The sequence below is a fragment of the Aphis gossypii genome, chromosome 2 (assembly GCF_020184175.1).
Source record: "Aphis gossypii isolate Hap1 chromosome 2, ASM2018417v2, whole genome shotgun sequence".
Taxonomy (NCBI): domain Eukaryota; kingdom Metazoa; phylum Arthropoda; class Insecta; order Hemiptera; family Aphididae; genus Aphis; species Aphis gossypii.
This window is the reverse complement of record NC_065531.1, coordinates 42,126,506-42,141,092: the sequence shown is the minus strand read 5'-3', so window position 1 is coordinate 42,141,092 and position 14,587 is coordinate 42,126,506. Positions and strand designations below refer to the sequence as shown.

At 29.6% G+C, this 14,587-nt stretch overlaps 2 protein-coding genes and 1 long non-coding RNA gene across 5 annotated transcripts in view; 1 reads left to right on the top strand and 2 right to left on the bottom strand.

The window, feature by feature from the left end:
* LOC126550428 (uncharacterized) overlaps positions 1-6,174 on the top strand; it is a 7,851-nt gene extending 1,677 nt beyond the window's left edge. Inside the window, exon 3 of the long non-coding RNA XR_007604510.1 lies at positions 6,026-6,174. This is a non-coding gene — a long non-coding RNA (uncharacterized LOC126550428). The remainder of the gene's footprint in view (positions 1-6,025) is intronic.
* LOC114126978 (gustatory receptor for sugar taste 43a-like) lies at positions 1,906-9,120 on the bottom strand. 3 transcript variants are annotated; one of them, XM_027991049.2, is made up of 5 exons: positions 7,714-9,120; positions 6,011-6,297; positions 5,846-5,914; positions 4,235-4,324; positions 1,907-2,449 (listed from the first exon to the last, which is right to left on the bottom strand). In XM_027991049.2, exons 1-5 carry the CDS (start codon positions 8,405-8,407, stop codon positions 2,390-2,392), a joined length of 1,200 nt encoding a protein of 399 aa, XP_027846850.1. In that variant the 5' UTR covers positions 8,408-9,120; the 3' UTR covers positions 1,907-2,389. The 3 variants fall into 3 exon arrangements, 2 of the variants coding, with proteins under 2 accessions (XP_050057898.1, XP_027846850.1); XM_050201941.1 differs by lacking the exon at positions 5,846-5,914 and having other exon boundaries at positions 1,906-2,449; XR_007604509.1 differs by lacking the exon at positions 1,907-2,449 and having other exon boundaries at positions 4,287-4,324; positions 5,846-5,955.
* LOC114126968 (gustatory receptor for sugar taste 43a-like) lies at positions 6,548-14,587 on the bottom strand. The gene is made up of 6 exons (XM_027991032.2): positions 13,659-14,587; positions 11,109-11,392; positions 10,947-11,015; positions 9,502-9,591; positions 9,127-9,258; positions 6,548-7,136 (listed from the first exon to the last, which is right to left on the bottom strand). The coding sequence occupies exons 1-5, from the start codon at positions 14,398-14,400 to the stop codon at positions 9,199-9,201; spliced, it is 1,245 nt and encodes a 414-aa protein (XP_027846833.1). The 5' UTR covers positions 14,401-14,587; the 3' UTR covers positions 6,548-7,136; positions 9,127-9,198.

Here is a 14,587-nt window from a genome sequence, read left to right as displayed (position 1 = left end):
TTTTTAATTATTTCAAAAACAGAACACAGATAATTATAAAATAAATAACTGTACACAGTCACAACTAATATAGTATGTATACAATTGTTTTTTCTAAAAAGGTCTTTCAATATGAATACTAAAAGTACCTATTAAAAATTTTAATTTTTTATTAAGTTATTCAATTACCTAATTCATTTCTTATTACCTTTTATAATAATTCATAAAATCTTTATTAAAATACTAAAATGCTGCCCTAACCCTGAGTAATTACTAATTATTTTATTAAGCTCTTATTGTCATGTTTGCGGACTGAGTCTTTTTTCTTACATCCGACACTACATTTCCTTTTGAAGTTTTATCACAATTGTTGCTATTTACTGTCATTGTCCATTATTCCGAAGTATGGTCTTGTGGCTTACCTACATACGACTATCGAATGCATAATTATTTTACACACCAACAGGTTTTAATGATATTGCATAAACTCGAGTGTATACACATATACACTACGGTGTACTGAAGTAGCCCGACTAGCCCGTTTGTCTAACGGAATGAATGACACGATAACTGTCGATGATTTCGAAATAGCAATGCACTTATTGCACATAGCTTGCATCGATGCTCGTGAGCGGCAAACCGGCAAATACCGCATATGTACATGAAGCATAATAAATGTATGATTACTACGATATGTTAGGTATAAAATATTATATTATGTATTATATTACAACTGTACAAAGTGGTCTATTGTACTATTAGTCTATTAATTTGAATTTTCAAACAAAGTTCCAGCTTATTATATTCTAATAGAATATAATAATAAGTATCCCTGTACCGACTGTACCCATTATTAATTTTCTTACCATACATATTTTAACGTGTTATTCTTTTGAAGATTAGATATTTAGATACTTACATTAGTTGCCTAGCATGATTATATTATACTTATACAAATATTATAATTAATTTAAACTTATTGCTGTCTAAATTTATAAACCTAGGTATGCTACATTATTATTTCGTAAATTTTCTTATAAAACCTACAATTATCTACAAATATATTTATATTTGTAAAATTAATAATAAAATAAAATATATATACTAAACCAAATGACAATATAATTGCTAAGTTAGTGCCAGAATGTGTCATGGAATGACCAATTACTAATTAGTATGCACAAATAATGAATATATTATTATTTATTATATAAGCCAAGTTTAGTAGGTACCTCCTGTGGCTATACATATATAGTATAATAGTATGTACTAATTTATCGAATAAGATAAATATTGTGTATTTAACGGCCGTACAATTAATATAACATCTAATAATGTAGTAATTCAATACATAAATGTGTACCTACTAAGCATCTATATACGAATGTACAACTTTATATATTAATATTAATTATTATATACTTGTATAATATAAAAATAATATATTCCATAATATCTCGTGTTGCATTATGTGAAATTATATTGTAGATACCTATAAATACTGTTCTGTGCTATGGCCTATGCCATACTATACCATTTACCATTTATATAATAATAAATTATATATGTATAAATATATCAATACTGATTTGCAAGTCTATTTTCAAGTATAACTGCAATCTTTATTAATGTACTAATGTATTATACATGCAACATGCATATTACATGATATATTCATATAGTCATGTAAACATTAATTTTCAATAGAAATAAACTATGTTTATTTTTATAATATTAGTAAACTAATAACTATAGACTATAGTATAAGTAGGTAAATATAACATTCCATTAAAAATTAAATTGCTGAATTACGTTGTATTGTTAATATTAAATTATATATATATATTCATATAGGTATGGTCATATGGTATGCAAGTATAATATTTGTATTATATCCTTGAATTAATTTTAAATATTATTCTGCTTCCTTTATCATTTCTCTTTATTTAGGTACCTTTTTTTTATCTGTTTTAACCTAAGCGCCACTAGGACAACTTTCACATTACTTCCACGGCACTTATTTAGGTACCTACCTAAAAATGTTTATAATCCTATCAACATATTATCATATTCATAAGATAGATACATTTGAATCTTACCGAGGACTATATTGCATGTCAATGAACTAAACTTTATACTAAACCGAGATACTATAGATAAAGAGTGTACCTACTATACCGATATAGATATTTTATAGATAAATAATAAGCATATTATATCACTTAATTAATGAGGTAGGTACTTTATTGAGATCACTAATATAGTTCTTAAAGAATTTTATAAAACAATAAAGTATACAAATTCTAAATATTACAACTAAAATTAATAATATGAGTGATCGTGACAAATAAATGTAAAATACATCATAAATATAAAAGTACATGTTATAATTTAAATTCTAAAGATTCTGTTATGATTGACCTTGCAATTGTAAGATTATCACCAAATATGTTGTTACTGCTCCTGTTAACTAACAATGAATAAAATGATATTAAATATAAATTTTCAGTATTGTTATGATTGCTGATATTTCGGATTCTATTTGTGAAAGAGAAATCTTTAGTATCAAGGCTAAGAGACCGATTGGTTAGTTACCACTTAGACATACTTAACAAAAATTATACTCAGAAGTTCTAATTTTTAATAGTCTTAACATTAGAGTGAATTGTCTTATTAGGTATCAAACTTAAAAGTATAAAAATAATCTATATTTATTCTTTGATTTTTTTTTAAATATTTCAATTTTTAAGTGAGTAATTACTAATTAGTATGTAAAATTAAAAACGAATAAACGCGACCACTATGACTATTTAGTATTTTAGAATTTTAACGAGAACAATGTTATTGGAATTATCAATTGTTTACGTATTACGTAGATATACCGGAATACCGCGAGTAATTTTATAACTTTTGTTATTTTCTTTGTATTAATAAAAATTCTAATACAATATAATTTTTTTTTTTTTGTATTATAGATTCTAAGTGAAGAGAATGATGTGTTTTCTATTTCTTATACAGTTTTGTATTTATAATTGTATAAACAACTTCATTAATATGAATATAAAGTATAGCGGACTGCAGCTCACTTTGTGAGTTGTCTTACGACACAATTTACCATGTTTGATGTTCAATACATTCGTAGGTACATGTACATACCTTATAAAATAGAATAAAATATAAATTAAATTAAAAAAATAGTTGAAAAAAATCTTTAATGTTTAACTTTAAAGAAGGTTGATTAGGTGTAGGTAATGTATACTTTAACCAAGTCAAAATTAAAAATTACCCGTATTATTTTTTAAACAATTGAGAAAAACAATCAAAAAATTAAAGAAAACCGAGAATTTATACACAAATCCACTTTTCTACAAAACCAATTTCTAGTGTAACTCGAAAATGTATATCTAATAGATACTTAAAAATTTCATCAAATGTTTATAGTATCATATTCTAGGTATGATATAATTTTCAATATATTTTGAAACTTTTTGAATTATTTATACACAATTTAAATTTTCATTTTATTTTAGTTTTATAACATAATTTGTGGTAACATAAAACTTTTACCAAGGTAGTTTATAATGTATTATACATACAATGACATTTTAAAATTCAATATTTTCGGCAAAAATTAATTTAATCTTCTGTACCTGTTACTATTTTATAATATAATAGTAAAATAAATTACTTAATCTAGTAGTAATATCAAAAAATATAGCATATACTATAATATATAGTATACAAATATACTTAAGAATTATAGGTTATATTATGGTATAGGTGAATAGACTGTCTCCTCTCAGAATCATTTTTTATACACAATGAATTCAAATTCAACAGGTCTATCGCAGTAACCGGCTCGACTCGAGCCTACCGTAGGTACTAGGTACATCAAAGCGGTATTCACTTGACCAATTTTTATCATTTTAATAAGTCTATATTTAAATACACATTAATCAAATTCATTAGAAATTAGATTAACTAAAAAGAATTATTTTTTTTACTGCATAAACTATATATACCACTAATACACATTATATTCAGGCTAATATTTAGTACCTACGGATCCCAGCTAGGGTTCATATACAATCTGAGCCTCACATTTTAGAGAATTTGTTGTGCTTATATGAAATGTCTGTAGATTTTATGATTGTATGAACGTTAAAAATAAATTTTAGCTCTACAAAAGTAAATCAACAGATATGCATTTGACAACTTAACGTTTAAGTATTATAGTATATAGATAAATACTCACTGTAATTACTAATTGTTTATCTATAACAAACATACTGTATATACTAAATTCTGGAGTGTTGGCAGCTAACTGTTGCGCATAAGTTTCAATCTACAAAAAAGTATTGATTTTTGTATTAAAATATGAAAAATTTAAAAAATATTAAAAATGACCTAATTTTTTTTTTTGTAAATTTGTAATTTATAATAATAATCAAACGTATTAAGGCATTAAGCATAAAATTAATTTCAAAATAATTTTCCTATGTAATTTTTGTAATAATAATATGGATATTTTGTTTTAGTTATGTATATGTATGTTGAATAACACATAGAACTTTAACAATCTTTTACTTTATAGTTAATAGTATGTTTGCTATATTAGTAAATTTTCATATAGTAATTTATTCATGTCGTTCAAAATTTTAGGTACATTTATGCATGATAATTTACTATTATAATTTTCATAAACGCCTGTACCCTATATATTATTTAACATAATATTACGATATTAACCTTTAATATAGTAACATAATACTATTAAACTAATATTAAAATTAAATGTCTGTAGTTTGAACTCTGTACAAATAAACAAAAATCATAATGATATCATTGCTCACCAGGTCAAAGAGCAAACCTCAAAATATATAGGTACTTATCTTTCCTTAATTCTTAGATAAACCCAAATGCATCCTCCGTTTTTTATGCTGAATCTATATTATAAGCTATAACTATTAACTATCATTTTATTTTTATCCTAGAGATTTAATCTTCAGACCTACTATCTATATAGTTCTATATATATCTATACATCAAATATTTTACTAGATAATAAAATTATTGTCAATTATTTTAAAAATACATTTTTTATCCTAAAATTTCTTATTATGATTTAAATTGATATTACACAAAAATTAATATAATAAAATTTGTTTTTTAAATACATCACCGTTGTAAATTTATAAATTTTTATTATGATGGAAGTTTATTGACATATAGGAATTAGAAATACTTATCTGTTAAACGGTAGTAAGATGTTAAAGGTATACATATAAGAACAAACTATATTTAATATCAACTATAAGAAAATTATAAGAAAATTCAACTTTAAAATTTGTTTATAAATATTTTTTTTCTACCTACTTCAGAATATTATCACTCGTTAATGGTAATACCTATAACAAAAATATTACTTATCGAAACAAGTATATGTATTATGATAAAGCTTAAAGGCTGGGGGACTTATGAAAAGTATTTATTTGTTAGGTAATTGAGTTTTGACTTGATACACCATGCTATAATTTTTTGTTTATTTGTTTAGATCTATAATAACAGTATAATTATTTTACGATATCTAAAATAAGTGTTTTAAAGGTTTTACTATTTTTATATTTAATGTTTACATTATGTATGAGATTTTCTAATTAAACTTTATTTTATTTTAATGATATTAAATGTTTATATAATTAATAATTATATAATACCACACAATGTGCATATATTATTATAAGAATAATTATTTTTAATCGAATTTATTATACCTATAGGTAGATTATATTACTACCTTCAATATTCATTATTGTTAAACTATTAATGCATAATATAATCTATACAATTTTCAAATAATTCTTACCTTTTTTATATCAAATAAATCGATTTTAGTATTAAGATAGCTTCCAAGTAATATTTGTGTTTTAGCAGCCTTCACATAAAAAAAAATCATTGCTTACTTGACTCTTGTCACTAATAATTATTATTAACGTTATAATGAGTAATATTTAAATATTAATATATTTACCTCTTCCCCTAGTAGAGCACATGGGTAAATCATCAAAACCACTCGAAGAATATGAATGATGAACCATAAAGTGCATTCCAATATGTAACGCAATATATCAATATCCTCATTGAGTATTGTCAACGACAATAGATAAGGTGTTAGCATCAGATGTAGTAATCCACAAAGAAAGAAGATGAATAATCGGAATTTAAATAAGTTGTTGACTCTGGATACAATTTGTGTGATTGACCAATGCACATCGGACCAATGTTTTAGAATTGTAAGCAAATTTACTTTTTCCAATACTGAGAGTAAAAATAAATTAAAAAAATATTTTAATTTTTACATTGGTTAATATTTACAACAGTGGTTTTCTTAAAATTATTTATTTATCATATAGACTTGACAATATAATATGTTTATTTTAAATATTGTACATTATGTTTATTTTAGACGAATATGGTGCAGTCTGTATGTAGAATTAAAAATCATATACGAGTACATTTTACTAGTAATATTAAATATTCTACATAATAATAGGCCATGACGGATTATCATTGACAGTGATTCTTGATATTTTCAAAGCGATGACAACAAATTTGAAATTCGATTTTAACGTGACACATAAAAATATTTTTCACATATTTTGTACATAGGTTATATTTCGACCTCCTTCGTCCTTGATTCAGAAAATCAGAATCGCTCGACCATGACAACTACGTAATACGTTATGGAAAAATCTCATGATCGGAACCAACTAGGACGTCTGTTGCTATAATGATATACTCATAATATATATTATTAAATCTAATTCAGACATAAATTTAATATAATGATAGTCATGAGTGGTGCATGAGGGTATCCTGCGTATACTCATTACTCACATAGTCATTTCTTCGGTTTTTATTTTATTTATTTATTAAATTTACGATAATACATGACTCAGCCGTGGGTATAGGCACTACATAAATATATGGCCAAATATATTGGCTATTAAAACTTAATTTTCAATTTTTAAATGACTATACATTATAAATGTATCAATCAGGTGATCATCAAGCAATTTTGAGAAATTTTTAAAGACCAAACTACCAATAAAAATACTCTAAATGTTATGGTATTTTAAATTCATCATTCTTGTAATCTATAATAAGTAATAACCAATAATAATAGTTAATAACAAACTATATGTTTATACGTGTGCAGTATGTAGCCATGTAGGACGTATGAGTATATAATATTATCATATTATTATGGTTGAATAACTCTTACAAATAATAATGTATGAAATGTAAAAGTAAATTCTTTTGCTTCAGAAAATTCAAATTAACTCTTATCACGTGTAGCGGACATATTTCGTGTTTTTTGTTTTTAGAAAAATACTACAATAAATACCTACTCGAAATACCTCTATTCTACTTTGTACCTAATTTTGATAAATATGACGGTTTAAAGACTGCAATATACATTTGAGTGCACCGATGAAAAATTCGTTTACTTCATTGTAAGATTTATAAACTACATCAGACGTGCCCAACCCGGGACCAGTGAAAGTATATACACGGTCCACAATATAAATACGTATAAGCTTCGAATGTGATGCAAATCTTGAAAAATGTCAGCTATAACAACGCGCTAAAAGTGCAATGTGCATACACGATATAACTTTTTAGTGATAAATCGCTAATCAGAATACTATAGTCATGCGGTTCGGTTCTCACCGCTGATGAACATGATGTTCTGCAGCGGGACGTCCGAAGACGACGTTTTGGCGGTGTCGGCGGCGGCGGCGGTTCCATACTCGCGCAGGCCGGAATCGTGCGAGCGGCCCGCGTTTCCGGCCCGCATCCGGCAGTTGAGCTCGCGGTAACACTGCCGCAGCCCAAAAACGGTGATGGCGAACTGCATGTTGCCGGTGAGCAACACGTAATGGCCCCAAACGTAGACCGCCCCGAACGTCCAGGGCACGGGGCCCGCGTACCGGCGCACGTCCAGCGACAGGGCGGCGACCAATAGCGCGTACAGCACCCAACAGTACGCGTCCAAGGCGCGGCCGACCGGGGCCGCGGTGCCGAACAACTGGTGCACCACGGCCGCGTGTTCGGCGTACACCCGGGCGTGTTGCCGGCGGTACACGGTCGTGCACCAGTAAACGGCCGTGGACGTGACGAACAGCAACGCCATGTTCGTGTCCCTGATCGCGTGGATCTGAAACGTGCCGCTCTCGTGCCGCCTGTACGCGCTTAACCGTTCCAACACCAGTACCGAGCACAGGTACGCGTACGCCGAATAAACGATCGCGGCGTACGCGGCCGACAGACGGGACGACGGTGGCGGCGGCGAGCTGCTCAAAGACAACGTCCCCAACCCGGTCAACCGCCACAGGACGGTCAACGCTTTGGATGCGTAAAACATCTGCGACTACGTTTTATTGCGGGTTTAAACAAATATTTAAATACGGGTATGAGTAAGAATTACAAGTAGAAACTCTGAGGAAGTCTTATTTCACGGAATTTCTCTGATCAGAATCCTAATGAAAACCCGACCGAAGGGAAGATTTCGACAGCGCTGGACGGTGATGGTTATAGGCTATACATATATAGGTGAGGAAAACGCGCAAAAAACAACGATGATCGATGATGGCCTAGCTGTAGCGTATAGGTAGTACAAAAAAAAAGTAGAAACATGAAGTTATATTAAATATTTCGGCAACGTCATTATTGTGTTTTTATACAAAAAAAAAAAATTATATTATACGATTCCTATACGAGTAGGCTATAATGTACTACTGCCAGTCGCCAGGTATTACTGGATGTATTACGATGATTTGTTTTATTGTTTTCAGGCTACAATAAAATATGCATGAAACATAAACGGAAAACATAACAATTTATTACAAGTATACGAGTGACACAATAATAAATTATACACAACATTACTACTATACATTTGTAGAAATTGTTTTTATAGTTATATATTACATGGTAATATGGTATAAGCTATACGAACACGACAGCTAGTGCGACACTATGTAATTTAGACGGCAAACACAATTTAATACCTATGCTGTTTTATAATGCACTTATATAGTCATATACCTACATGGCAATATATCATTATTATATATAATATACCTGTGCGTGAATCCGATCGTGACCAATTTACATAGTACCTAATATACACTACTTGTATTTTTATTGATTTTTCTAGTCGGAGTTTTGGAATTGAATTAAGATCACCAAATAAGTGAGTGCGGTTCCGATAATCTAAAAATGTTATCTATTATTATATTTAAATATAGATAGTACAAGTATAATAATATAGGTAGGTACATATTAAGTACACTATACGGTTTAGGTGGAATAAAAATGTAATGAGGAAATTTTACATTCACAGATAGTTATCACTCATCCCTGCCCCAAGTATAGTATATTACTGTAGACAATTATAAATCTACATACAGTTCTTTAAAGTAAATCTAAATATAACATGAACAATTATTATTTTACCGTTGTAATAGTGGATCGATGTAAATTTACAATTCCACAAGCTGAAAAATCGATCGCATACTTTTGTAATTGAAGAACGAATATTTCCAACTAAAAAAATAGTAAATATAAAGTTTATGTACCTATAATATATTATACCTATATGACAATACTGTTACCTAACTAATTGAAAATATTTGAAAAATTATTTTCGCTTACTTGCATATATATTTACAATTTTATTGATTTACCATAGTATTTAAAATAAATTGCGTAAAAATGGTCTTCATTGTGTAAGTCATAAGGTATATAATATAACATAATTTATTAATAATTACAAAATATGATAGGTATATTAAATAAATATCAATAAAGATACCTATTATTCTAACAAAATTCCTTAATAAGCTATATTAGGTTTAATATTTTAGCTTTAACACAGAATACCATAAATACTTTCATGAGCATTTCCCGGTGAGCCCCCCTCTCACATTCTGGAAATGGGGCCCTTTAATATTATGCAATTACAATTGAAATTTGAAATTTAAAATAAATAATAAATATACAATATAATCTTATATGATATAAGAAATATTTCAAACTTCAAATTTTATTTTAAGATTTTACACGCTCACGCGAGTTTTATGAAAATATTTATTTTTTTTATACAAATTAAATTCCTGATAATATAATAGTAAATGATTTAGCATTCATTAAATATTCACCTATCACTTAAGTAGACGTTGAAAGGAGCTTCTCTATCAACAAAAATTTACTAGTGGATAACAGAAGGTCGTTTTTATTCTAAAATCTCAAACAATCTCAGGTGATGCAGTCTCAGTGTATAACAGTTCAGACTTTCAGAGTATGTAGATAAATTAATATATAATCAAAATTTATCGTAATACTGTAATAGTTTAAAAAAATATATATTAGGAAGTAATTGTTTTATAAAATTAAAAGAAATCCAAGTTGAAATTTGGACTATGGAAAAATTATTTTTAATCACTTTTATTTCAATTTACTTAATTTAATCAAATATTATTTAAAATATATTATTTATCAAAAATAAAAACAATTTACCTGCATTTTTTAAAGACATTTTTTAGGGTTTTATAGGGCATTAAATTCCCAGCCCTACTTATATTACTATATTACTTCTATTACTATTCTGTGGTCTTTTACAAAAAATTCCTATCAGCTATCGGCCCGCAGCTGCCGTGCTGTCACAACGGTCGATTAGTGGTTAGGTTAAAGAAATGGTCACTATTTATTTGTAACTGTTAAGGTGGATAACAACTTACAAATATGTTGTTATAGATACTTTTTTTTCATATATAAGGGCCCCTTTTTAAAATTTCCCGGCAAGCCAAAAATGGCCTATCCACCCATGAATACTTTTTACAACTAGGTACTATATCATTATAGGTAACTTGTATTATTATTATTATTATTTATTTTTTTACCTGTTTCATATCACCTGGTTCAATATCAATAGTTAAATATTTACATATGATCTCGGCAGTTTTTTCACCCTGTATAATACAAATACACAACATTATAATTTACTATCAATTTTTAATTTAATAGATAGGTGGTTTTATGATGAATTAATATTTCTTATTAACTTTTCTAGTAGCATACGATGTGGGCAATACGATTAATAATAAATGACTCAAATGGGTCAACACCCAAACAACTTGGATTAGAATGAATTTAATATCTGTAGAACCATAAATCACCGGGTAAAATAAATTTATAATCATAAAATATGGAGTCACAATTAGTTGCACACAATTGCAGAACAACTGTAGTAATAATTGCCAGCCAAATTTATCATTGACTATTTTGATACTATTACAAAGACTCCAGTGCAGATCTTGTAATTTTGCGATTGAAACATTTTTTGGATCTATAAATAACAAAAAAATAAAATGAAAGTATATATTTTTACCACATTTTTTTCCATTATTTTATACAATAATATGTACATCGAATAATAAATTACGATATTGAATTGTAATATTATACTTAGTACGAATAGAACGATATATACTATTTTAGCGATCACTTAACTGATCATTAACGTCGAAGACACATCACACTATAATAGCATATATTTATTTAAATTAGCAGTACATTTTTTCTAGTATACTCCTCACATTCTTATATCTTAAGACTTAGGTACAATTCTATCACTCTTTTTGTCCTACGATATTTTGTTTTTTTTTTACGGTTCTCGGAAAAAGAATATTGGTCACCTCCAATCATTCACCATCAGTACATTAAATTTTATATTTTTGTTACCTATATGAATCAATTGGGTGAAACACTGATACCTACCAATTAAATTAAAAGCGTCACTCAAATGTCATTCACAGAGGTTAATAACCTATGAAAAAATTAAAATAAACTTTCACGCTTTCTATTACCTGCAGTATATAATCTTTCAGCATATTAAGGAAGCCATATGTATATGTTATGTAGGTATATGTATAAATTGGCTTATATAATATTATATAAATATTACAAACTTACATAATATAATATACATATTATTATATCTATATATAGTTTTTGTATGTACCTATGTTTGTGATGAGGCTGGACTATAATAATCCTATGGTGCCATTTGATCTTTATAATAAATAATTACCTATACAAGGGCACAAGGCCAAGGTAGCTGTGACTCAATGAGTAGGTAGAACACAAAGTAGTTAACGATTTACCTATACAAATTTGTTTTTATTGTTCAACGCCTAAGATACACAATTAAATTTTAAGTTATAAAAATCATAGAAAATATCAAAATGAATACTTAGTTAAATATTGTTAAAATATGTTTCTTGATAGATAAATAGATAATATAGATTAATAAATATTTCCTCATAATATTTTTAGGTCAAATACATTGTGCACAAGTGTCTTTTATGACTCATTAAAAAAATGTCAATAGGTACCTACTGAAAAATTAAAGATCATATATTTAAGTATGTGTGCCAGGTTTTATCGTGTTGACAACACACAAGAGGCCAATTCAACAACTGGTCAAGTGTTGAAGTGTTCAACAATAAAAATAAAAAAGCATTGTTACTAAAATATGAACTACTTATTTCAAACATGAGTTACCCAGATTCAGATTATGAAAAAAAAAATTGAAATATTTTGTAGAATGATTAAAATTTATTAAATAACCACATTCTAACATTATTTTTATACATTTATTTAAACTATAGGTATTATGTGAGTATGTGACTATAAGTCTCGTACCAATGTACTACAATTATTGTTGCTATTGGCACACAACATAATAGTATCCTTGCTCTCCGACAAAAGGTATTATTTTATTTATTTCAGTGGAGAATAAAACTAGATTTTATTTCTCATCTATTATGTAGTCACAGGAAAATAATCCTATGAAAATATAACATAATCTATATCATATTATTCATATTATTGAGAAGACGCTACCACCCGCATCTGTTTTGTTTTAAAAATATGCAACATAGCAAATTAGGGTTCAGTAGAACCAATTTGGTGTTACAGTCAGCTTTAATATTAGAGTGAATTTACTTATTATCAAAGCTGAAGATAAGAAAATTATCTGTGCCTAAGCGCTGACTTTCTTTAATATAGTAATATTTACAATATTTACTCATACCATGCTAAAAAAATAAAATATCAAAAAATCAACGCTTTATTAGTTTATTACCTACATATAATGTTTTTAACTTTAATTTTGATTAAATAGCCAATTCACTCTCATCATATTAAAGTTAACAACGCAAAATCCAATGATTCTACTGAACTCAAATTTGCTATGTTATAACAATATGTTCGTAAGACGCAATCAGCACTCAACATGTGAGCATAGCGTCCTCTGAAGTCGTGTTTGTATTACCTAATAATGTTTACCCAATATTATTCACTTTAGGCATGTAATAATGTATTAATATGTATAACCATGTAAATTATACTATTATATTCATGGGCGCCGAGAGGGGGTACTCTTGCACTCCCCTGGCTTTTCAAAAAAAAAAAAATTGAATGGTATTATATAATATTAAATAATAATAACATATAATAAAATTAGAAATCAAAGAATACTGTGCAGGATGCACCCCCCTGATAAAAATCCTGGCGGGGCCTATGATTATATTATTATATTATACTCGTACCGTATCGGCAGTCGGTCGAGGCCAACGGATTGGAAGACACGACGACCGTGGTATGGCCGGCGAACTTCCACGCCGGTTTCGAGGGCCGACAGTTATTGCCGCGATCGGACATCGTCGTCTGGATGCCCACGAGCTTGTACTCGATCGCAGCGTTGATGTCTTCGAACCGGCGCCCGATGTTCCAAGCGATCTGTGCGTACATGAGCATGGTGGCCAGATCGATGGACATGTACACGTAGCACACGCAGTACGTCCACGTGGCAGGGCTGAGCGTGTACCACGAGTAACCGTCAACGACGAACAGGGCCGCGTGGAACGTGACCAGCACCGGCGTGTACCTGGCCACCGACTGGACGGCGGACACCCGGAGCACGGCGTCCGTGCGGTTCAGGTGCCGCTCGATGTCCAACAGCATAGGGTGCCGGTCCGCGGAGCACGCGACTGCCAGCGTGCACACCAAGCACATGAGCGTCACCTGGAGCGAGGTGACGATGGCCGAGGACGTGTTCTGTATGCGCACCGACCGGCCGGCCGTGGACGCGCGCGTGTCCTCCGCTACGGTCCACACGCCGCTGGCCAGGCACACGGCCAACACGGCCAAGTTGAACACGTACCACCAGACACGGAACGCATAGTGTGATTGGGGTTTTGCGTCACCGCTGGCCGGTTTCCGCCGCAGTGTCACCGGTGCGATTAACATGCATTGCCACACCCTCAGCAGGACCTTTGAAAAGCCGTACATGCCGTCGTTCGCGATCGTATATGGCACGATGTCGCGGTAATACTATGCAAAAAAATGTTTAAGAATATGTTTGGTAAGACGCTGCAATAACAAACCGCGGTTTTCAAAGTCCGATATTCGGTGGAAATAACCGAGGAAAAAATATCCAAGGAAAAAGCACTACCTATCCATGAAAATATACTGTAAA